We start from the raw sequence: 24,695 nt of genomic DNA on the forward strand, positions 1-24,695 counted from the left end.
TGGAGTCATTTTACATGCTGGCACTCTAGCTACTCTTTCTAATTGGTTCCTTGCAGTACAGCATGTGCTGCTTCATCACGTGGTTCCATCAAGGCGGGGGAAAAAATTCTAGAAAAACGAATAAGATGATGTCATTGCTACTACCCAAATACTCAAGAGACAAGTGACTATAAGAGAAGTCTTGGAGGAGACAGGGATCAGAAAATATTTAAAAAATATATATTTATGAAAATGAAAAATAGGACATCTTTGAAGTTTAAGATCCGTCCCTTGGTTCAAAATGCTGTCAATTTTCCCGTAAGAGGAAAAAGATGTTTGTTATGCAAAAGGACTGAAAGATCAAGGAGCATCATTAGAAGTTAGAGAGGAAGCGTATTAATAGATTCCTGATTATACAGAAAAGTCAAGAATTTTCAAGTTATGAGTTATTAGTAGCAAAAGATACTCTATGTTTAAGAGACTGGCATAAAAGTCAAAATTATACTAAGAATTGAAAACTACTTTCATACCCAGACCAATCCTCTTTGAGGGGGGATATTACATGGGCTATTAAACCAGTGGCTTCCAGTGATCTTAATGTGTGAATAGAAACATCTATTAACAAGGACAGTCATGTTGAAGTGAATATTCTGATTAAGGATAAGATGTAGTTAGACATGAGACGGGCACCTTAGCCACCTGCATTAATTATAAATAGGACTTATGTCTTTAGATCCCTAAACAACAGATACCCTTTAATCTATTTTCTGTTTGCAGGTGGCTCTGTATTTATTTGCCGTGTTCTGCGGCTTTATTCCAGTTTAATCTGAGCTTATTTTGATCGATTTCTTTAAAACCTCTTGCTCGGTTCATTTGAATATTGATGACGGTGGCAACTTCTCATGATTGGGGGAAAAAGAAAACACAGCAAGATCTCAGGGGTGCATTTTAATAAAAACACATCCACAATTCTGTAGGCTTTAAGTTAAGAGTGGATAGGTTGGCTAGTCACTTGCTTTTGGGTAGAAAAGAGGTCAATGTTTGGCTTAATACATTTTTTCCCATTCCCTCCTCACAAAGTGGTCTCTATTCAATAATTTTGCCCCTCAACTTCTAAGGGTTTTTGATCATAGCTTTTCCAAATGTTGTCATCATGCCTCTAACAACCCTATGCCTGATTGATTGGTCTGTATTTGTGCTGCACACTTCCTTTCCATCTTCTTTTGTAATTCGTGGTGATGCTTTCAATGCTGTTATAGCAGGGGGAATAGATGATAGGCCTGGGAACAGAAGGCACTTGAAACTCACTCCAAGGTATATCCTCTGATTGAATCATGAAAAAGATCCTAATCCTCTGACCATGATTTTATTATCAGATCTGCTGCATCAATCTCCGTCTCTGCTGATATCTTGGAAGAGTAACAGCATTTCTTTTCCTTTAAAGTTTTCTTTTTGTGGTTTACGCTGAAAACATTTGGGACCTGAAACCTTTAAAATGCAGGGTAAACAGAGGCATATTTCTGCCGTCATTTCTGGTAGCTCTGTTTCATTTGGTTTCAGGTCTATGATTCCTCGTCGAGAACACTCAAGTGTGAAATATCTGTTGACCCATTATTTGTCTTCTAGCTGATTACAGACAGCTTGACAGGATGGATAAATTGACTCAGTGATTTTTATCATATGCTTTATTTATTGTGTACAGGGTTTATTTCTACAATGGACTCAGCAAAAAAACCTGTTCAAACTTTGAGCTTTTGCATCCTAATATTACGTTATACACTTCAAACCCTGTTTGCCGGACCAGTTTTCTACTGAGACGCAGGAAGCCTTGGACACCATTAATGAATTCTCAGCAAAAAGAACTTGGGTACTTCTGTCCGTTACACAAATACTGGAGTCCACTCATTTTAGAAGTCATTTTTCTTTTTAATCTACTTGCACATTTACTGTGGGAGAGCACCTTGCCATTTGCACCTGGGGTATAAGTTGCATCATTTTTCACAACAACCATCATGTCTAGCCTTGACACATACATAGGGGCATACATCCATAAATCTATCTTTAGCAGATTATAATTTACTGCTGAAACCACGAATAAACAATACAATTCTGAAAGGGAACGATTATCTATCATCCTCACTTGTAAAATGGCAAATGTAGCAGCTTTTAAATGGGCAGAAAAATCCTAGCACATCAGCACAAGATGTTCGGTGCAAGATGATTTCAGCTGACTAACAAATTAGTCATTTTTTTGCAGAAGGACATGTGGCAGAACACAGAACATTTAATTAATGAGCCTTTTTTGTTAGAAAACACAGCGTCTCTTCTCTTGTTCTACTGGACAAAGCGATGCAAAGCCACCAGAAGAGAGACAAGAATGCACACTTGGGGTGACTCAGTAAGTAAATGTTGATGCATGGAAATTATGAAGCATTCAAGAAGATGGGTCCCAGACTCCAAATTAAGTTCCTCTATTCTATAATCACATGGGGAGATAACCAGTTTGTTAACAATCTGCTGCTTGCCACTTTAATTGGTATCCTGCAATGGGCAATCTGACGTGAAGAAAGGCTGTGGCTTCACACGCTGCTTTAACTTAAAGCCACCCAATTAATATTAAATTATATGCCTAAAAACATTTATTTCTACCCGCATGATGCAACCGGTGACCAGCTCATCAATATTTATTTGCACAAAGGGTTCGGCTGGGGTTAAGATCTCAGCCATTACTATTAATGGCTTGAAAATGGGAAAATATAGAAAGGCCAGGAGGGTCGGCACATAAGACCAGCAGTGACAGAAGACATTGTGTACAGATCTCGGCAAGTTCAGACCAGCGAAGTGGAGCCTACACTTATCTCCCCCACAACAGGGAGGGCTCTTCTGCGTGGGGGCAGACTGCACCTCTGGGAAGCTCAGCGTCATATCTTTGTGCTCCGGTCTCACCTGGCCAGGGAGCGGCAATAAGGCTCGCTGCGGGCTATGCACAGGAGTCTTTGTAAGGAGACAATGAATCACAGCATTCCTCGGCTGTCCTGACCCCTCCCCAGAGTCTGCTACTGCTATCCACTTTGTGCGTGAGAGCCGAGGCGGAGTTTGCACCTGGGGCCAAGAGAGTACATGGGATACAAAGATGGTTGAACACCCTGAGCTGGGGACAGAAATGACACATAAATGTGAGCAGAAGCTGGTTCAAACCTGTAACACAACTGAAGTTCAGTGCACATCCACCGCTTTCCCAAAACTGATTTAAGATAAACCCAGATGGATGTAGTAGCAGATGCAACTGATTTAGGTTAAGTCAGTTTATTGAATTTCTGTCCCAGATCAGGTTAATGCATAGTCCCCCAGCATCCCAGGATGCCTTGTACCTCCCCCGCAAACCCCTGCCCAAGCGGTCTGCTCCAGCCCAGCAGGGAGGCGTGCTCTAGCGCCCCCCACCTTCTGGACTGGGCCACTGCAGGCATGGGGCTGTATTCTGGGAATCAAAATTGAATGTCTGTTCACTTGCTTTTCAGTTCAATCTATGCATTTTAGACTAACCTGTGAAGATTAAATCGACTCAGCCTCGGGCTTTTTGACCATCAGTACTTAGCCCCTTTTTGTCACCCCCAACTCCTGGGCTGAGTGCAGGAATGGATGGACCGGCCACTACTCTCCTCACCTTGGCAGGCAGGTGGAGTCTCTTCCAGGCTCCCAAGGAGCAGACCGATGCTGGGTTTGTGCGTGATCCACTCAGCTGAGCATGGCAGGAAGCTCAGAGACTTCCGCAAGTTCCCCTCGGTCAGGGAGGCATCGTCAGGTGAGAGTCACCACTTCCACTGTTTGATTTCACCCCAAACTCTGGCTTCATGAACTCATGTTGCTCTTCCTAAGGGTGTAACTTTTTCTTTTCTCCTCCTTCCCTGTCCAATTTCCTCAGACAATTTCCTTGAGGCAGAATTTTCCCCACCCTCACACACAGAAATTAGGTTATTTGCAATTCATTGGTTAGCTCTGCAGCTGCCAAACTCACCCTCGCTGACCATGACAGCCAGGTTCTGTTAGTGACTCCAGAAGGAGAAGAGCCTCCCAAGTGAACCCAGACCCATTCACTGGACATGGCAAATCAAGTAACGAACAACAAAGCAGTGGTGGGCTGCGGCATTAACCCTTGGGCAGAAAACTGGAGCTTCTCTTCCAAGGGCACAAGAACAGTTCAGCCTATTGGAAAATGCAGATAGAGAGCACTGAACTGGTTTACACTCTGGAGACGTTTTCAAAACCAAACGAAAGCTTAAATCCTGCAGACAGTGCTGAAACCCACCTCCATGCTCAGGAATGAGATTTTCATTTTCCAGCAGCCCTCGTTATGGCTTCATGTCATACGGTGGTGAAGCAGGAGCGATTCTCATGCACCCAGCTGCTTCTCACACACAATGTCATTGGGACCAACACGACATGTTCAGATGTCATGAGATTAAGTTCCTGTTGCAAATATACATCAAACGCCGTCTTCATCCTCAGCCAAAATATTCCACGCATCTGGAATAAAGCCGTGCCATGGGGACAACAGGCTTCCTTTCCGATACGCTTCACCTAGTCCTTTAAACTACACAAGGGGAACTCATTGCCTTGTAGTTTCACGGAGACCAAAACCAGCGATAGTGAAGTCTACCCTTCTTTATAACAAACATTTGAACAAGTTCTTCTATACCACCCCATTACTGAGGTGTGGACTCGGCAAAACAGATGGAAGTTAACTTCCAGCCTTTACAGATGTCCGACACTTCCTCAAAGCAACCACATCAGGATCTTTTTTCTGTCATCGGTTTATTTAGCTATTTGTCAGAGCGCACACGACCTCTCCAGACCTAAGCACAGCTCACCCCATCCACATAAACCTTGGGAAATTATCCCCTCAGATTTACCACTGGGAAAACCAAGCCTTTATACCAGAAAGGAAAGCCTGAATTGTCACTGCCTGGCAAATCAGTCTGCAACGGCACTCCTATACGTCTAATGCTAACACCTAGCCCTTTTTCTTCCCATAGCATGTTATAATACCCGGGTCCTTTCCGCTGTCACTACAGCCCCTGGAAGGGAGGACTCTTGTTCTCCTGGTAAGAGGCCTACCAATTTGCAACCTCAGCTTGAACTGGAGCAAAACTCCCCGGCGGTTGTTGCGGGAATGGCCAGCAACAGACATGATCAACGTAGATGTTTCGAGGGCAGTCCAGCCACACGGACAAGTGATGCCACCTTCCAAAAAGGAAAATTCTTGGTCTTCCATCTCCTCAAAGCAATCTGCCTTAGGATTTGCATTAGGCTGCCCCTTTCCCAGGAGAGCTCAATTGGCATTTCTAGCGCATAGCGGGTAGAGTGGTTTCTGAAGTGCCCAATCATCTCTGAAGAGGTGCTCGGGGCTCGATGCCAGCTCCTTATTCAGAGATCATAATCATTACAATAAGCATAAGAAAGACTGGATTTACCCTACTGATTGTAGCCAAGTACTACACATAAGTTGGCTCAGTAGTGATAAATGTCACGTTTACAATAGTTTTTGTAACATGAAAGTCCGTAATTTGCTTCCCAGGGACCCAGGCTTGATTATCAGAAGACTCAAACACGTTTACTGAAGTCTAATGAATAGAATTAACACATCATTTAAACAGGGACTAATATGTATGCAAATTAGAAAAATCAGAAAAAGTTAAAAATAACAGTTCAGCCCACAGTTTCAGAAAATGTAGCTCGCGTGCTTATGAAATATGATTTTTTTAATTCACAAATCTCAATAGCTTCATATCTGTGTTGGGTACTTTGCATGTGAACAATAGGCAATATCAAATCCATTTTGATTTTATATTTAAACTCAGAATTATAAAACAGATTATACTGAAACTTGAATGCTATAAATGCTAATTAAATACTTGGTTTAATGACAAAAATAAAGAGGCAGCCCAATGTGGGTTAATTTCCATTTGCAAATTTCCATAATTACTATATTTTCCTTCAGATGATAGAAATTATATTTCATGGCTTTGAGAAAAAAAAAGAATCATTTATTCATTGCTCATTAATCTTTTGTTCTTTTTTTTAACATTTTAATGCTGTTTACATATCGGGACTGATCTCAAAAGAGATACAATTGGTTTTCCTAAGTAAATAGGTTTAGCATTAAATTAAATATCACCAGAGTCATCAAATTAAACTGATCTGCACATGCTGATTACATTACTTAATAAAATTTCTTTAAAAAATGAAAAGAAATCAGCGATTGCCTGCTACCAAAACGGATGGGCAGGCATCCCCCTGCATGCCACAAAACACATGCAGAGTAAGCCAGGCCCACGTAAGCTGAATCTCACTGATGTTTTCAAGGAGAGTCTTTTCTGCCACAAGACTACAGCAAGGGGACAAGACAGACACACAGCACAAGGGAGAGTAAGCACATCAGCTATCAGAAGAGAGTATCAGAAGACTTTCTCTTTGGCCAGGCTGCTGGAAACTTGCTGAGGAAGACAGGGACTGAAAGAGCCTCTGCAAAGCTAAAAACCCCACGGTGCCCGTGACTGCGAAGGAAGAGGCGAGAAATAATTCAGCTGCACTGAGACAAGTCCGAGGTCGGCAGGACCTTGTTTTGCGGCACCGTGTCAGTCATGCAGTGCAAGAAAGCCGAGAGTCACCTTTAACTTCCACGGTCGAATTCCCCAAGTTGTCGGGAGTCTTGGAAAGCTCAACGCCTGGACCCGCCTTGCTCATTGCTCCAACATGGACCTGCACAAGCACTTGCGACTCTCCAAACATCAGGGGACCACAATGAGGCTATACACAGATGTTGCCAAATGAAGCAGATCAGCTGTGCCACGATGCATCCCAGCACAGCTGGTGCACTTCGCTGGGTGGAAAAGACATCGCCTGTTGTCCCGCAGAGTCAGGCCCCTGCTGCTTGCAGGGTACACCTCTTGCGGAAATCCAGACAGGTGCTCCCGGGGCTTCAGGAGGGACTGCCTAGTATTGGGTCCTCAAAGCCCTGGGAGCGCCTGCCTGGGGAAGACGGAGAGCGCAGGCAGCTCCAGGCTACCCACGCTCTCCTACCTTCAAACCAACAGATGTCTGCTGCAAAACAGCAGCACGAATCATCCCCACCTTTTGTCACAAATGAATTTGTGCACGTGTGGTGCAACAAAGGGCACAGGCATCTGCTTGCTTTCGCTTTGGGCAGTCATAAAAACGTTTACGTTGGCGCGAAGGTGACGTCTGTTTGCAGCCAGTGGGACACACAATACGTTCGCGAGAAGGCAGGCGATGCTGCTACGGTTAAGTGGCAGGGTACTTTTATTCAAAAGAACTCAAAAATCAAAGATCTGAAGGATGCAAGGTGGGAGCAGGACAACGCTCCCAGAGGGCTGGGTCTTGCATCTGCAGTGTGGGTACCAATTAGCAACGAACATCAGCATGGCTCGGAAGTGCTTCCGATTCACCGATGGAGGAGCACACGGCGCACTTTAGAGAGCTGTGCAAGACTTCTGGGATGGAAAGACCAGAGTTTTTACATCCAGTTCCTACATCCTTGGCTTACCACAGCCTAGCTCATTGCGAGTCTGTTATATCACTGGCCGGCAGCAGAACAGATTTATCCAAGCAGCAGCCTCTCAAGCAGTGGCTCTCAAGCTCGCTGGACTCAAGACGCCCCTCCATACCTTTTGGGAATTGAGTGGCACCCAATTTCCAAAACTCCTTTCTGTATTACATGGCTTACCTCCATGCAGAGGGACCAGGCAGTGGGGGTGGGTGCTTGGCTAGCAGGGATGAGCCTGAGCCTGCATTTATCTGCTTATCTCTTCACACCTCACGGCACCCTTCAAAGGGTCTGGCGGCCCCCAAGGGCACCGCCGCACCCTGCTTGAAGTAAAGGTCCCCTCTCTCCAGCTCTCTGCCTGATCTCTCCATTACCTCTGCCAGTGCCTACGCTCCTATGTCTTCCCTATCAACGTGAGATAAGCAGGAACAAAAATGGCTAGAGCTAACAGCTTGCAGAATACTTGCAAAAAGCTGAGACAAGCCGGAAAACTGATGGCCCCAGTGATCTTCTTGGGAAGTGACAGCCTTTTGAACTGCACAAGATCCTCCAACCTGAGCACGAAGGTGAGCAGCCAAGGACTCGGATACCGGTGCCAAAATGCAAGGCTGCCAATCTCAGCTTCTCCTAATAGGCTTAGAGAACTTTTTCCTCCCTCCTATCCTGCAAAATGGCAATCCCCTCCTCAAAGCCTCTTGCTAATGCCATAAATGCCATGTAGTTACCAGCACAGGCTGGTTCCATGTCTCACACCCATAGCAAGTGCCCCTCTTCTGTCCCTCTGCTTCCCACCCTCTTGGATCTGCAGGTCCACCTGGACTCGCCAGGCCTATTGGTCCGTGCATGTATGTGCAGTGCTGGGGCTTTGGCCGCAGCCCTGCATCGTCCTTGGGCCTCAGGCCACGCTTCATCCTTGGGACTGGGGCCATGCTTCTGTGCCTCATGCTCTGCTTGGAACCACTTTTCCTGGGTGCACGCACACACCCATGCACATGCACATAGAGGTCTCTAGCCCGCACCCATGCACACGCACACAGACGTCTCTAGCCCTGCACCTTTGCAGAGCCAGCGATTCTTCACTAACACAGCTCAGAAATTTTCTGGAGAATTAACTTTTCTGGGAAATTAACTGTCAGAAAATAGTGACACGCGGAAAGCAGAATAGTTTGCAGAAAACTGTCAGACTGGATGAAAATTTGTTCCTAAGGAACACGTACAGAGATTTCAGTATTTAAAGGAATGGGACGCTCTGATATTCTGCTTCAAAATAGCTTCGTTTCAATTTTTTTTTAAATATAACTTTACATCTATGTTAAAATGCTTCAGCATACTTCAATACTTCGACAGAAGTAGTCAGAGCCAAATTAGAAGGTAGGAAGAATTTGGCCCCATAATATTCTTCGCAGACTGGTGAAGAAAAATTTCTGGACTGGAAGTGCCCAAGTAGGTGCCGTTGTTGAACTGACGTATTCATAAGAAGCGGCACCGCTTCGGCAAGGGTCCAGACCCTGGGGGTCTTTAAGAGGAGGCTGGATGAACACCTTACCGGGGTCGTTTGACCCAGTGCTCTTCCTGCCATGGCAGGGGGTCGGACTAGATGATCTGCTCAGGTCCCTTCCGACCCTAGAAACTATGAAACTATGAAACTATGAAGAAACTGCCACTAATCTCATTTTTTTTCTCTAGTTCTGGATCTCTTTGCCTGACAAGTCCTTCTCTGCCTATTTTTTTTTTAATTACTCAAAATATATTTTTTGAAGAAGCAAATGATCACCCAGTTGACTCACGAAGAAACGGATGTCACTTGTGTTTCTCATCTGCAGCAGGGAAAACTAGAAGTCATAGACAAACGAGAGCTGGGAGGGAACCACATTTGTCAGAAAAACAATCTGAGAAAAGGGGCTTTTTTTCCAACACGCAAGCGTGCATGTGCATGCACGCATACACACACACGCAGGTACATAATCTAGCCCTTAACAGATATCCAGCATGCTAAAAAAGCAGCTTTCCTTCGGTGAGTCTCTTCCCCTCCACTCCCTTTTTTTTGTCTAATGAGCATGAGTTAGTCTGTTCAAAAGCCTGAACGGGCATCTCGGGCCGATTCAACAGCAAGGGGTCCGTTACTATAACAACTGACAACTCCTGTGAATTCTGAAAGGCCTAAAAGTAGCCATTTGGGAAATAGTTATTGAGTAAAAAGTTGCAAAGGAATGGCTGTATTCGGTATCGTGACAAAGCCCTCACTACACACAGCTGCACTTCACTATGCCGGCCATTCAAGCACAGCAAAAAAAACCATGTCACCAACCTCCCAGAACAGCTGGGACCCCAGAAGAGCCCCTTTTTAGTCCCCCACAACAAGAGAGGATAAAACACAGGCAGCGAACAATGAGCTGAAATAACTGCCGCGCACCATGCGCTGGCGTTACGAGATCTCAGCCTCCCCCCCTTCCCCGGGCAGGCTTCACATTGTCCGGCGGTGGAAACACCGAGGAGCAGACAGAAAAGTTTTTCTATCGCGCTGCCTCTGAAGCATGAAGAGGGCTCCAAGAGAGATGCTTGCGGCTTGAATGAGCAGCCTACAGCAGCCCTTACGTTTCAGACTTGAAAGGCAGCAACCAGCCCTTGGCATGGAGAGCGGGCTCAGCTCCCCGCTCAGGAGAAGAGGTGACGGGTCACAGATCTGCGCCTCCCGGCGCAAGCAAACGGGGCATGGGGACGCCTCTCTGAAGTGGCGGGAGTGTTTCTCCCTCCTCTGGCAAGAGCAACAACACGTAGGACTCATGTCTTTTCTCACCTGGGATGAAGAGCGGCTAAGCACTTACAGGCGCTGCTTCCACTGGGGGGTTATGGGCAGTATGCGCCTAACCAGCATCCTCTGAAACACCGAGGTGCCTCAGCTTCCTCCATTTCAATCTCTTTTGAGCAGTGGAATTGCTCCTTTGATGAGCAACCTTGTACAGAAACAGATCACAGGTTTTTCCCCGTCTTGTAGGACGGGTTCCTGGGGAGCTGCCCGTACAGCACCCATCTGCTGGGGGTGCGGATGGGGAGGGCACCCGGCGGCTGCTGGAGCTGCGAAGGGGGGAAGCCAGAAGCTAGTGCAGGAACAGGGTGGGAGGAGACCGAAGCACCGCGCCCATAGTGGGCACTGAGAAGCAGGCACGATCATGATGATGATGAACATCTACCGGGGAAAGCAGCACCGAACAGCTTTTGGCCGAATTGGTAATTTCCCCCTTTGCAAAGGATGACAGAAGAGATGGAGGGGGCATGCGTGTGCATGGAGGGGAGGCAGGGAAACGCTGCTTTGCGTGTGGCTGCTATGAGAATCTGGCAGGATCTACTTCTGCCTATGGGGCTGCCTCACATCCTTCACCTGTATCCATCAAGTCATCAGATAGTCATGTATATTCCCATAATACCCCTACCAAGCCCTGGTTATTTGGAGGTCACCATATTTACTGCCACACTTCACATCCTTAAATGTTTCATAGACGGACAAAGACAGGCCAGTGTAACCCCGTGTTCTTGTGAACAAAATCCCTAATGAAGAACACAGCAAGCCCAAAACACATCTCTCTGAATCCAATCTGCTACAGAGATCCTAGCCTGCATGATATGCAAGAAAAATCAACAGTCCTTCATGCACATGTGTATAGCAAGCATTAACTGAAGCATTAAAAATTAAAGCTATGACTAAAAGATGCACTAAAGCATGCTGAAGTGCACTCCTATTCAAGAAAATGCTTAAACATATGCTTAACTTTAAGCCTGTCCTGAAGTGACATGGACTTCAGCACATTCTTAAGTGATGAACTAATAAAGGATGTTTCCTTAAATTAGTACCCAAGGTATTGCAGTAATATTGTATCTGAGTTTTGCTGATACACACAGTTGCTGGAACTGTTCAATTCCGAATCAATCAGGATCCACATCTATCACGACCAACTTTTTAGACAAGTCTTAGTCAGCAAATATTCTGCATATCATGAATGACTGACTGTGCAATTACGAGGCTTCAGAATGGCAATGCTGAACTAAAAAGCAAGACCGAATAGCGGCTGTGTTTAGTAGCTCATGCTCAGAGTTAAATACCAGAGCAACTTCAAAGCCAGATTTTTAATTAAAGAGAAGATGATTCAATTGCTGAGGCCGGTCCACATTCAGGACCAACTGCATGTTAAAACAATGGAGGAGGCTGACCCAAAGTGAGGGATGGAGAATTGTGCGGGTTTTAGCAAATGCCATGACTAAAAGCAGTTGAGCCAATGCAAATAATATGTTGTGAAATAAGAGACAGATCTTGCAGGTGATTGACAACAGGACAAGCCACTTATCACCTCTAACCAATGGTGCCAATGCATTCTGCAAGCGACTGAGCATGGTTATCATCCAACAGCTGGACTGAAGCTGACAGTTTCTATCCCTTCCCAAAAGCTGTAAGACTATTTCCAAGAGCGATGCGTGACAAGCTTACAATGTCCTTCTTCATACTGCCCCTGCTCTGTGGGTATATACACAAAGCACAGCTGGTGCCCAAACCTAAATCCCACATCACTTAGGCAAGCAGATCCTGGAGAGGATGGAGAAAAGCTTTGGCAACCATCTCCAGACTCCCAGGGCAGGATGGGAAGCTGACAGCCAAGCAGGATGGACCGGAGCAGGCATCACCCTGCCCGCATGTGGCACGTCCTTGCTCCCGCACAGCAGCCCTGGTCCCTGCCTGGAGCACTGTGCCTCTCTGCCTCCCCCCCAGACTCTGGCCCAGGACCTTTGACCAGCTGGGACCCGGCTATGGACTCTGGGAGTGTCTGGCCAAACCGGGACACATGGTCAACCTAGCTCTGATCCATCTCTGCCCACATTGCCAGGGTCTAGGGCCACCGCACGGCAGGCCAAAGTCTTCAGAAACGCACCTAAATTACCAAGGAGCTCCCGTTCCAGTTTCAGAAATGATTACTGAGCTTCTCCGGGAGAGGGAAAATGGGACAAAATGGGACATAAGCACTTCTGAAAACTCTGCTTGCCTCTTTTCTAAGAGTCAGAAACCCAGCAGAAACAAGCATGCTTTTAAGTTAGCTGCAAGAAGCTTTTAGCCTTAGACTAAGCAAGCTCTTCTAAAATATGCCACAAATATGCACTATAACACCCATATTCATTTTGAAACAAGTAGACAAAGTATAACACGTAGTGTAAACCGCAGATTTGTTCAAGCAACAGTTCTGAAACCTTTCATAACTTGCCAGACAGAAATTTCCCTCACTTTAAAACCTGTGCCAAAACTTATTTCGTGCAAGAATCTTGTAGAATTTAATACCAAAAGCTAACTTTGCTAGAAAGCATTCATTAGTGGTAGGAGTAAAAATAGTTCTTGGCTCTTGCACAGTAGATTTCATCTGCAGGTCTCAACATGATTTATAAAGGTGGGTAAGTATCTTTAACACTTCTACCAGCGGGGAAACCGCGATGCCGAGACATTTAGAGCTTAATTTTACTCCCCGTGATGTCAATGAGGTCTTTGCCTGCCATTGAGTTCAACAGTAAAAAATATTGAACCGTAAGTGATTTGCTCCAGGTCACAAAGCACATCAATTCATAGCCAGATATAGAACCCAAATACCTTGATTTGCAGTCCAGTGCTTGATGTGCAGGAGGACACTGCCTCCTTTTAAGCCACCCCAAAGATTTCCATCCCAGGAATATTAGTCTCTGTTAAAGCCCCCTGGGAAGGTGGCTCTTGTTCTCTCTTGCATTTTATAGGACTTTCGCCTAAGGAAGTGTAAAGTCATCCTTTCCTCAAGATACTTCAAAAGCCACGTGGCAAATCAGCAGGCCCTGCAAGCTTGCTTTGCTCTCGGAAAGGCAGCAGCTGTGTTGCTCCAAAAATCCCTCCAGAATGTCAACAGATCAGCACTATACAAACAGCCTGATTTAATATAAAATGCAATACAATATTCTTGCTTTGTCTTCGGGTTCACAATGTTGATGAGTGCAATAACTCAGAGGTGAATAATGGTACCCACCGAAGAGACAGAAACAGAAAACTCTCAAGCTATGTTTGTGAATTCATTTCCTCGTCTTAGCTGAACATGAGAAATGGCTATAATTTAGTTCCCATTAAAAGTTGCTGTTGGCTAAAACATTAAACTCTTAATTGCTTCTTAATATTCTCTGCTTATTTTATCTTTTTAAACCATTGTCTATATGGTATGGGACTGTTCAGGATAAAAGCTGCAAAGAAAAGACATCTGATATCCAATGAAAGGTCACCAGTCAGACTAAATACCCTTTTTTTAAAGCTGTGAAGCTTAGAGACAAGATGTTTGAATAGTTCAGGTGCCTTCATTTCCAGCACGTTGTCACTGCCCTGCAACGTCCTTGAACAAAAGTGCAAAAAAGCACCAAAATGCAAATTGCTACATGAAGTCTCCTGTTTCCCCTCACCACGGTAATGCTCAGGAATACCGTTACCACTTCACAACGTTTTTATCAACAGTTTACTGAAATCGAGTGTGGACGCAGAGATGCACACCGTGCCATGTGAGGGCTCGGCATGGTAGAGTGAGTTGACTTGCCACAGGACAAACCCACGTATGCCGTCACCCTCGCACCGGATGGTCTGAAGGCCAGCACACTTTGATTTTCAGCACACAGAGAAGAGGAATCAGAGCATCTATGAGCATGTCCAGGCCTTTTTTTTTTTTTTGTGTTCCCATCAGTCGGACCCTTGGTTCTTCTGTGAGTAACATACAACTCTCTAGAGATCTTTTCTGGGTGTCAGCATGTCTTCCTTTGCTATTCCTGGGTCAAGTGTCTCTACCGGATTTAGCTGGAGTGAGGTATTACCTTTACTAACACTCGTCCAACTAGACATAATGCCGAGCTTCAAGCTCTAGACCTTGTGAACAAATATCCTGAAAACCAATGCTGTAATGCCCAAATTGCCAAATCTGTTTGCAAATGCACTCAAAGAAACAAATCCAGATAAGAGAGAAGTGAAATGTCAAACAACGGGCTCCCTTTTCCTCCTGCTCAAGCAGCTGGGGATTAACAACCACATCAAGCCAAATCTGTTGCACTGCTAAGGTCTGGGCTGTCCTGTGGGCACGCGATAAAGCTGTCTGCTTATTCTTCTGGGGTGCCAAGCAATGCAATTTTTGCAGCCTCTTTATGCTGACCTATTTATATTTTATTTGCTCCCATAATAATGAAAATGTATTATTATTCTCTCCAGCTCTCTTTTCATTGCAGTTTAATTAAAACCATACGGAGACCAAGAAACTAAGTGAAACACCCCCTCCCTCCCCCCACCGAAACCACAGAACAAATCAAATCAAAATAAAACAAACAACGCCCCCCCTCCCAACAACCAGCAACCCGCCGCCCCCAAGAATTGCTGGTTGCCTTTCAGTTCCAATACCTTTTCATGACTTGGGTGGCAGCAGCGCAGGAGAGAACAAAGTGGCCTCCTGTCTCAAAGATCAATCATGTTATGGCCTCCAGCTGTCCAGCCTGTGCTGGGCAAAGGAAAGGGGGATCCCAAACTGCCCCCACATATCAAGGAGCTCATATGGAAGTACAGCTGTCATTCCCAGCTACCTCCAAGAAAAGACATAACTACATGGAAGTTCAACCCCTCAGTTAAGAAACCAGTGACAGCTTCCTTTGGTTTTGATTTTCAAACCAACCTTTTTCTTACACTGGGAAATCAGCACGGAATGACTTTCATCAATATAACTAGATGTGAGAGTTGCAAAGGGTCAGAACTATGATATTGGTTTTTTAACATTCATATACCCCCCCACTCCCCCACTAAGGCTTGACTTAGACTCCTAGGTGGTAGGAGATGCAATGCAAACAACCAGAAGACCTTGCTCTACCTCACTGGTCTGTTTATGGAACAAATCAGCTGGTCCCTGAGTGCCCCCAAATACCCCCTTGCTTTGCCCTCTGTGTGCATGGCCACCCACCACCCCTCGGCAGTTGCCCGTTCTCTGCGCGTGCTGTAATACATTTTCTCACTCAAGAACAAAGAATTGCTGCGCAGGAAGAGACCACCAAGCTTGACGTGCCCATCCCCTTGGGGGTTCCCTCCTCTCTACAAGTGCTTTCATGCTATATTCCTGTCTGAAAAAAAAAAGATCTGTCTCCAACTCGTTTTCATGCTCTTTACTTTTGATAGGCTGATTTTCCAAATTATTCCCGATGTTGCCCATTACACTTTTAAGTTAAGCACGTCTTTCCAATGACCTAGTTCATTCTTCCTCCTAACTTTTTGAATTGCGTCTCGTTGGTTGTTTTAATTTCTTGCACTTTTTTTTTTTTAATGCTCACCGATCTAAACAGTTTATTCTTCCTAAGGAAAGTGAACCAAACTGAAAAGGGCCTGCAAAATACCACATCTCCACTTCCATGCATTCAGTGCTCTGGGCAGTCAGGAATACCACTGCAGATGATGTGCTACACCTGTTTTTGATTCAACCCCAAATGCTCCTTGCCCTTTTTCCTGTGTTTACATACACACAACTTTCACTGTCCCATCTAGTTTTTCACCAGGAAACTTCATCCTTGCATTTGGCTATCCCTCGTTGTGACGGCTTTAATGCCTGGCTTTTGTAATTCTACAGGTGTTATAAACAGTTGTGCAAATTATGAAAAGTAGGTGGAGACATATGCATATATGCTACCAACTTTACCAAGTAATTCCATTATAATGCTGTTCTTTTACCCTTCCTCTATGTATTTTTGTTACCACTGAGAAAATAAAAATTGTCTCATGAATTTTTAGGCTGAAATGTGCTCAACCTCAGTTATACGGTACTTTAATTTTGGTCACCAACCATGCAGTGGTCCCCAGTAAAGTAATCACTTACCAGCAGTAGTTTCTGGGTACCTCTAACTAAGCCACTCTGTTCTATCAGCTTGAATAAGGTTTTCTACTGCTTCAGCAAATTGAGCACCAGTTTTTAATTTTTTTTTTCATAGAGTCTATTAGTGAAACTACAGAACAAAATATAAAAAATATAAAATACCTTGCAAACAGCCAAAAAAGCATTTTCCTGAGTAATCCCCATTACCATTCTGTTCATCTCAAAGGCTTTTCTGTGTAAAAAGACATCTTCATATATTGCAAAATAAATGTTACCCTCCGTTACATTGTATCTGGGAACCCCATTCATTTCAGTGGGGTTTCCTGGATGGCATTCTGAGCAATTTTTCCCACTATATATGATGAAAAAAAAGGGAGAGATTTTGGGAAACATATATGGAGAGAGGTCAGTGAAAGCAGTCACCACTGAAGTCTTTACAATTGAATCTTTTATATAAATACCACTACTGCTGGTCACAGGACTGTCATAATATTGCTAATTACTTGCAAATGTCAATGGAAACGTTTTTAATGGGGCCACTGTCACCTATTTATTAATGTTCATTTGAACTTTCCAGACTCAGCTTGGCCAATTAATTATTGCTCAAAAGGATATTTTTAAGGACAAATTGACAGTCCTCAAAATCATTTCTTTATGAAAGACAAGTAAAACACAGGCATTTCTAACAACGGTTTTGCTGCTGTGTTCCACTGAAAACAAACTGTTAACAAGTTTTGACAACTGTCCCAGGCTAATACTTTCTTTATCTTTTGGTCAACAATTGTATAGAAAGAGTTTAGAAGACTATCAACAGCAAAAAGGTCATTTGCATACAAGCCAAATGCACACGGATGTTGCAGACATGAGCAATTAGGACTGCACCCCGACGTAGCACTGCTGATCTTAGTTAGGACTTAGTGATGAGATGTGGCACTTCCCAAGCAGGTGAGCAGGTCTGCAAGTCCTGGGATGACAAGGCTTGAATAAGGCACAGCAATTATTTTCTGGCCTGGATGGTTAATTCCTGCTACTCCAGAATTTGTGATCTGGTCACTCATGTCCTTCAGTGTCCCTCAGCCCCTTCTAGAAAAGAAATGGCGAAGTCCATGCCTGGCTTTATCTCAGATGCTGTCTGTCTTACACAAAATCATAGGCAAAGTTAAATTCATTCATAAAACTTCAAGTTGATATCTTAATGGAGAGTCAATGAGACTCAGGCTTTAGGGACAGGATATATAAGGCCCTAGGAAGATGCTTCAGGGTCACGTTTATCTTAAGCCAAACGTGCACTGAGGTTACTGAGGCTAATCCCAATCATTGAACATCACCACACTTGGTGCAAACATCAGTATCTCTTTAGGAGAAGCAAACTGCAGGGTTTATTTGGAGAGCTGAAGCAACAGAAAGAGGAGTTGAACTGGCTGGCATCACCCAGAGAGGCTCAGAGCCCCAGTCCAGCAAACCCTTCTCCCACGACCCTTTATCCTGAAGGTCAGGCCCAGAGTGCATTTTCACAGCTATTTAAGATGAGCTAATTGAGGAAACACTTGTCTGCGTTACAGGTGGTTCCGGCTGGTGCAACCACTAATCTCATTTTCATGACACAAAAATCAATACTCAAGACACTTGAAAGAGTTAACCAACAGCAGGTGTTGTAGCACTGTGAGAGAGACACAGAACTGAAGTATCCATCGCTGTACCATCTCATAAAATAAAAGAGAGAGATGGGAGCATATGGAAAACCACAGCCCCCCAAAGCATACTCAATCCCAGGCAGTTCCCAATCCAGAGGACGCAGGCTCACCTCCAGTACACGAGCACAGCTATAAGGAGTATGAGGCACACAAAGGTCAAGGCCGAAACCACGATCAGTGGGATGATCCACTCCATTTTGCCGGACGGTCTGGTGGCCATACTGGAGCTGTTCTTGTCTGCTGCAACGGGAAACCAAATTAATGATGCTCTCATGGACAATTTTGAAACAAAACCAAATGGCTAGTCCTTGCTTCGGAGTAAAGAACTTCAAGTTCAAGGACCACCTCCATTTATCACACACCTGTAGGCATCTGAGTGTAAAAGCATGGATGCGTACTACATCACGCTGCTTGGACTCCGCTCCTGTACTTAGCAAGGCTCAGTGTTACTCACCCATCGTTTCAGGACCCAAACCTGTGCTATTATCAGATGTAGCAGATACCACTCAGAATCAATCTGAAAGGTCAGTGAAGAATAATGAATAGTCATAAATGTCTGCAGGTTTGCTTGGTCATAAATGTCTGCAGGTTCATTTGTTAACTCTTTGGGTTCATAGCAAATTCATGCTAACGCATACTTAATTTTACTAATATTAACACTTAAAAAAACAACAACCCTTTATTAAAACCGGATCCAGTACTATGTCAACAAACTTCCTAAGGTGCTAAGGTGCATGAATACGTATGGGTTGTTGAGATGGGTGGATGTGCCTGTTGCAACCAAATGTACAAACCTTTACTGCTCTGGTGTGCACAAAATGAACTATGGCAAGATTCTGGGAAACTACAGCAAAGATAAACCAACTTCTCCATCTGCCAGGTCTTGGCACCAAGTTACCCATGATTATATGATTATACGTACAATATGTATGATTATATGAAATAAAGCATGTTTTAACAGTGCCTAGAGGCCTCAATCAAGTATTGGGACACACGGTACCAGGACTGTATGCACATCCAGCGAAAAGATGGTCCCTTCCTCGTGAAAACTTAGATGTGAAGGGCTCTGCTGCATTGCAAAACCCCTCATCTGTGCAAGTTCACAAATTCTGGTAAGTTTTTCACCCCCTCAGTCCAGTGCGCAAGACTGGATGCAGTTCCTGTAGCTCATTCTGCAGGATCTAACAGAAGGTCTGCAGCTGTCCGCAGGAGGCAGCAGGGAATGCATTAATATAAATGGCCTCAGATCTGAACAAAGGCTGACAAATACACACTTGACTCTTACTTATTATCCCCTCGTGTGGTTTCTTCTTACCACTGCAACTCCACACCCTTGTTCAGTATTATATTATCCTATCTTCTGAAACAGCAGCAAATCTTACCAGAGGAACGTAATTGCCTTTTCACCGTAGGTAGGCAAAACATGGATAATTGGAAGTCACAAGATGTCACATAATATGAAGTCATACTCTATTTTAATAGCATTTAGATTATACTCCACCATAGGCAGGAGTAAAATCCAAATAACATGGAAGTAAAGGTTAATTGTAAATGCTTTTGCCTGGCTGCTGAAAACAGAGCAAGAGTGGAGGCTGCTGCAAGCCCAGCAAGTGATCTTTCTAGCTTGAAGAAGTAGGCTGATGGAGGCAGTGCCCTTTAGCAGGCGAGCCTAAATGAAGTGCTAATCAGACGGATGCCGGGGGGGGGGGCAGCGAACGTGCCCTGTGTGTGGAACTGATCAGCAGAGAGACGGGCAGCCAGGACCGTGTCTTAGCCCCCGTTGCTGGTGCACGAAAGGCGGCGGTGGGTGCACCTTAACGCCAGCTTGTTTCAGAGCAGACAGGCAGAGCTATGGCCCAGAGCTCCCATGCAGCATACAGAAAGGCCAGCATTTCAATTAGTTCTTGTAGCAGGTAGGCCATCTACGTGCTGCTGTTTCTTTAAGAGAAAACCTTGATTTCAGCTGAGAAGAAAAAAAAGAAAACAACCCAGAACCCAAAGAATCAATTTTCTGCACTTGCAAAACCCCCACGATTCATAAAACAAAGTAATTTGTACTTTTGCACTGAGCACTTTTATCAGGAAATCTCCAGCCACTTAAACACCAAACAGGGAAGCCCCACAGCCCACAGGGCAGGGCAAGTATTATTCATCAGAGAGGCACGAGAGGGCAAAGTAAAACCATATGGTCCAATCAAACTTACTGGGAAAGCCAAATGCTCCCAGAATGCCCCAGCACCTATTCAAATATTACTTCCTCTCCCACAAGGCAAGGGTGCCATCCAGGAGTGTCTCCCTGCACTTCAATACATGAATGCAAGCTCCCGTTTGCTTGAAAGCATGGAAATCACTCGAGGAACAGTGCATGCTGCAGTCCCAACCTCCTTGGGATGAAGTATGCTCTCAGTAATATGCATGATGCTGTGCTTACAGGGAAGGTTTTTTACTTATCTGACCTCTCCTATCTCCTATGCTGCAGATGTGCAAAGAAGAAAGCACTCTGCATGCCCATAGCTAGCATAGCCAGTCCGATTCACTGAGGCTGAAATTGCAAGCAGGGATGGCAACCGATGATGTCTCGCAAAGAAAAAGAAGCCCGGGCTTGCTTTGAAGACCAAGTCTTAGATGTCTCTCCTTGCTTAAGAAAACATTTGAAGGGAGTTGAAACAAAACCATATCAGTGGAAGTTGCTACACAATGAGTGTGGAGGCCAGAAGAATTTAGTAGTACATCTGGGCTGCCAGCAGGTATCTTTCTGGGTGCCAGGGCAGAGAAGCGTATAAAAAGGCAGTGTGCTGGGTAATGTGAAAAACATGGAAGAAAATACACATTAGCAATGAAGAGAGGGAGCTTGAGACTCCCCTGCACTCTAGCAAAAATACCAGCCTTGCAATTTTTCATTGTTAACACAGGACGCTGGAACTGCAATAGCACAAATAACGTGCCCTTGTTAGAGCTGTGCCCACTAATGCCTGACTTTGGTATTAAAAAAAAAAAAACAACCCTCATGTATGAGGAAACTCCAGTTTTGCTAAGAAATGTAAACAGTTTCCAGTGGCATATGTCATCGCTGAATTAATTCAGTTTGCCTTTTACTGGCTTGGAATTCATCCCAGTAGGAAGGAATAAAAATTATTATAGCGTAACCGCTTCAGGAAGTCCTGCACCACATGAGCCCAGGCAGCTCTAAATCCACTTCTCCATGTGGCAAAGTGTGTAGGTCTTCATAACGATCGCCTTCTCGAGAAGCACTTGCTCAGCAGCTTCGTCTCTCCCGGGACCCTGCACCGGGGATTGGAGAGAGGGCACAGGACAGCAAGGCCGGCTTTGGCAGAGGGACTTCGGGGCACGAGCCAGCGCGAGCAAGGGGCGTTCTGCATTGGGACACGTTGACGGTCTCTCTAAACGTCCGTGGTAACTGGGCCGTGAGAACATAAATATCTTTATTCTCCATAGGGAGCATCACTTCTCATAACATGCAACTGTTAATAGGAATTTATTATCCTACCTGAGCTCTGCCCCTTGCTGAAACTTTCTCTTTATCATCCTACAACACTGCGTGGGACCACCACCAGGGCCGGGACCATGTTCTGCCTGCTTGCTGTTATAGAGATGGATACCCAGGACAACAGCGAGCCCCCCGATTTCATGCCCCCTCCAATGGCACTGTCCCAGCCGTGCTGATTCATATCATGAAATCCTTTAAATGCAAGTCAGCTTCAACTATTCCTTTGAGTCAATGAGATGATAAACTGTTACAGCACCATCAATTAGTAAGGCCTGAGGGCAGTGCCAGCCATCCTGTGCAAGTATGGAAACTTGAGAGTTATATTTTTTATTGAAATATAAAAAAGTTATATTTTTTATTGAAATGAATGTCAGCGCACAGACAGTTCCTCTTTTACCTACAAACAGTTTTGCAGCTCTCATCCCTGTGGATTCTGAACTATTAAATGCATCTTTTCACTACCTAATTAACGGATGTCGATGGCATTTAACCTGAGCGCTGGATAATGCAGATTCACCAAGTTCAAATGAACAAACGAAGTCTCTTTGTGCAATCCGGGGGGTCGCCGACGAGCATTCAAGCCCCTTGACTGTAGGTGGCTCTAAGACACTGTGCAAAACAGCTCAAAATTCACAAGAAAATACAACTTAATAATCCTTGCTACCTATGGAGCAAGAGAGCATTATACACAGATGTTTAATTATCCTAACAAAGTTATCCCCAAAAGGCTTTTGCAGCTTCCTCCCTGGTTGGGCTGTTCTATAAACCAAAATTCACTGAGCACTGAATTCGTGACCTGGGACTAAGCATGATTTAGGATGCAGAGCATCGTCTCCTGATAAAGGTCTCCTGCCAGAGGAGGTCAGAACACCCCGTGGAAGCTGGGGAGGAACGGGGAGGAGCTGAGTAATGTTCATATCAAGTGGAGTCCCACTGGGCCAATACCCAGATCTCCGCTGTTTTCAATCTATGATCATGACTCAGACAGAAGCACCAACTGGAAAAAATGTTAATTTGTTCATGACAGGGAGCAGGACGTGCACTCGCTACACAGGATCAAACAGAAAGGATTCATTTAAGCTTCCAACATGACAATCAAAATTCTCTTGATTAATATCTGCTAAAGCTGGATCGTGATTGGGTTGTTTTTTTTTGGTGGAATAATATTGCTGTAATGGCCTCTCCTAATTTTCAGTTTTAAAAGAATACAGAGTAATGCAGAGCACCTGTCTATTGAACACCCGCAGACCAAAGGTACGATTAGTCGAATGCAAACAACAAACTAGAGATGGCTGAACAAGCAAGTGGAATAGGAGCGTGTGAGCAAGCACTGAGGAGCAGAAAGAGTCATTACCGTTGGCTGATACTACCAGACCAGAGGAGGCCAATGCCATTTGGAAAATAATGACGTGGCCTCAGGAGAGGTGTGTATACGCGAGTGTGAAATAAGTGCTAAAAGAAAATGAGCCTTGCTGTACTAATTGGCCTCTCACTTTCCCAGTAATTTCTCACGTGTTCCCTGTTCTCCTCTCATCACCCACACTCGCATGTCTTTCCCCTTTCATCCATTGCCTTATACGCTGCTAATTTGATTCTCTATAATTAATTTTACAAGTGTACACTGTTAGGAAACAGTTTTCTGCTCTTTAAAACAATGACATTTTCCACTCCAAAATATTTAAAGAAAAAAAAGAAACACTGACCACGATTCTGTTTTTTCTTTGCCGTTTTCCCATACAAATTAGTTATCCAAAAAAACCCCCTGCTCTGCCCTCCCCGTGTGTTCCTGAGGACACCCTGAAGAGCGGGATGCTTCCCGTCCCTGGAAATTTGGCCGTGATATAAAGCAGTGATTCTCGAGCAGGGAGATCCTTTTAAGGGTGTTGCAGAGTGCCACACAATTTTAGCACTGTATTTAAGCACAGATATTTAAGATGCTTTTCACAGTATCTAACTCCAGAGCAGCCTAGATGGAAAAAGAAAATTACCAAACATACAACAGCTTGGCAAAAGTGCAGAATTAGAAGTGGAAGCAGCAAAAAGCCTGCCAGCTCGCAGATGCAATGATAATGCCAAGCGATGCACAGTAATCGTTACAGAAATTAACTTTACATTGTGTTAAAATTGCAGTGGGAGACCAGCCTCCTGATCCCAGGGTCAGATCCAGGAGAACGTGCCCCTGCTAACTTCCATGCTCTCTATGCAGTGCAAGGGACCACGCGCGTGGAGCTGTTTGCCAGAACCAGGGCTCGTGGATATGTGTGATGAGAAGGAGTCAGCCAGACAGGCTCCGGCTTCACCAAGGAGAGCACTGCACATCAATCAGGCTAACTTGAAAACACACCTAGCGAGTTCTCCAGGGAAAAATAAATATACGCCAGATACAGCAGCCATTCTTCAAAGTTAACGTCACAGCTGGAGTGTGGGGTATTAATTTTTAAATCCAAAATTCCTGAAGCAGCCAAATGCATTACGGGCTAATTTCTTGCCAGACTTCATTTTCTTATTTGGGGCATGGATTTTTAATTGGAGACTGGGTAACTTCCTAATTAATCCAACCCCAGTGGTGTTTCCCCACCCTCTATCCCCACAACCATTTTAAGACCATTTGTAGGCTGAGCCCAGAACTGACTTTTGCAGCATGAGACCCAACCGTTGCTAACCGAACTGCGGGGGGTTCAAAGCCGTGAGAAAATGGGTCCTACTGTTTTATTATGTACCAGAACCTGGGACGGCCGGATGGCGCAGCTCCCCACCCTGGCTCACTCACCTGGGTTTATGGTGATGAACTTGTTATCCGACGCATTTTCCTCTGGAAACCTGTCGTCTTTAGGAAAAGGTTTCCGCGATGCTGTCTCTGGTCTCCCGGGGATTTGCCCTAGGTAATGTTCGTTTGTGAATGCTGGTGGCACTTGGGTGGAGGGGAGGGGTTGGGACTGGGTGTCTGTTTCGGTCGTGCTCCCTTCTTCGGGGCTCCTATCTGTTGGGAAAACGTTTTGGTTTTGCTCTTGACCAGGTATGGTTTTATTTCCTTCCTTTTCCGCAGTTCTATTGGGGGAAACAGTGGCGGGTGCGGA

General features: G+C 44.8%; 1 protein-coding gene across 1 annotated transcript in view; it reads right to left on the minus strand.

Moving 5' to 3' along the window:
• PTPRG (protein tyrosine phosphatase, receptor type G) overlaps positions 1 to 24,695 on the minus strand; it is a 424,594-nt gene that overhangs the window by 61,674 nt on the left and 338,225 nt on the right. Inside the window, exons 13-14 of the mRNA XM_019504585.1 lie at positions 24,389 to 24,695; positions 18,221 to 18,350 (exon numbers count right to left, since the gene is read on the minus strand). Of these exons, the coding sequence (XP_019360130.1) occupies positions 18,221 to 18,350; positions 24,389 to 24,695 (437 nt within the window). The remainder of the gene's footprint in view (positions 1 to 18,220; positions 18,351 to 24,388) is intronic.

This window comes from Gavialis gangeticus, unplaced genomic scaffold (genome assembly GCF_001723915.1).
Source record: "Gavialis gangeticus isolate Ggan-Ray unplaced genomic scaffold, GavGan_comp1, whole genome shotgun sequence".
NCBI classification, from domain to species: Eukaryota; Metazoa; Chordata; order Crocodylia; family Gavialidae; genus Gavialis; species Gavialis gangeticus.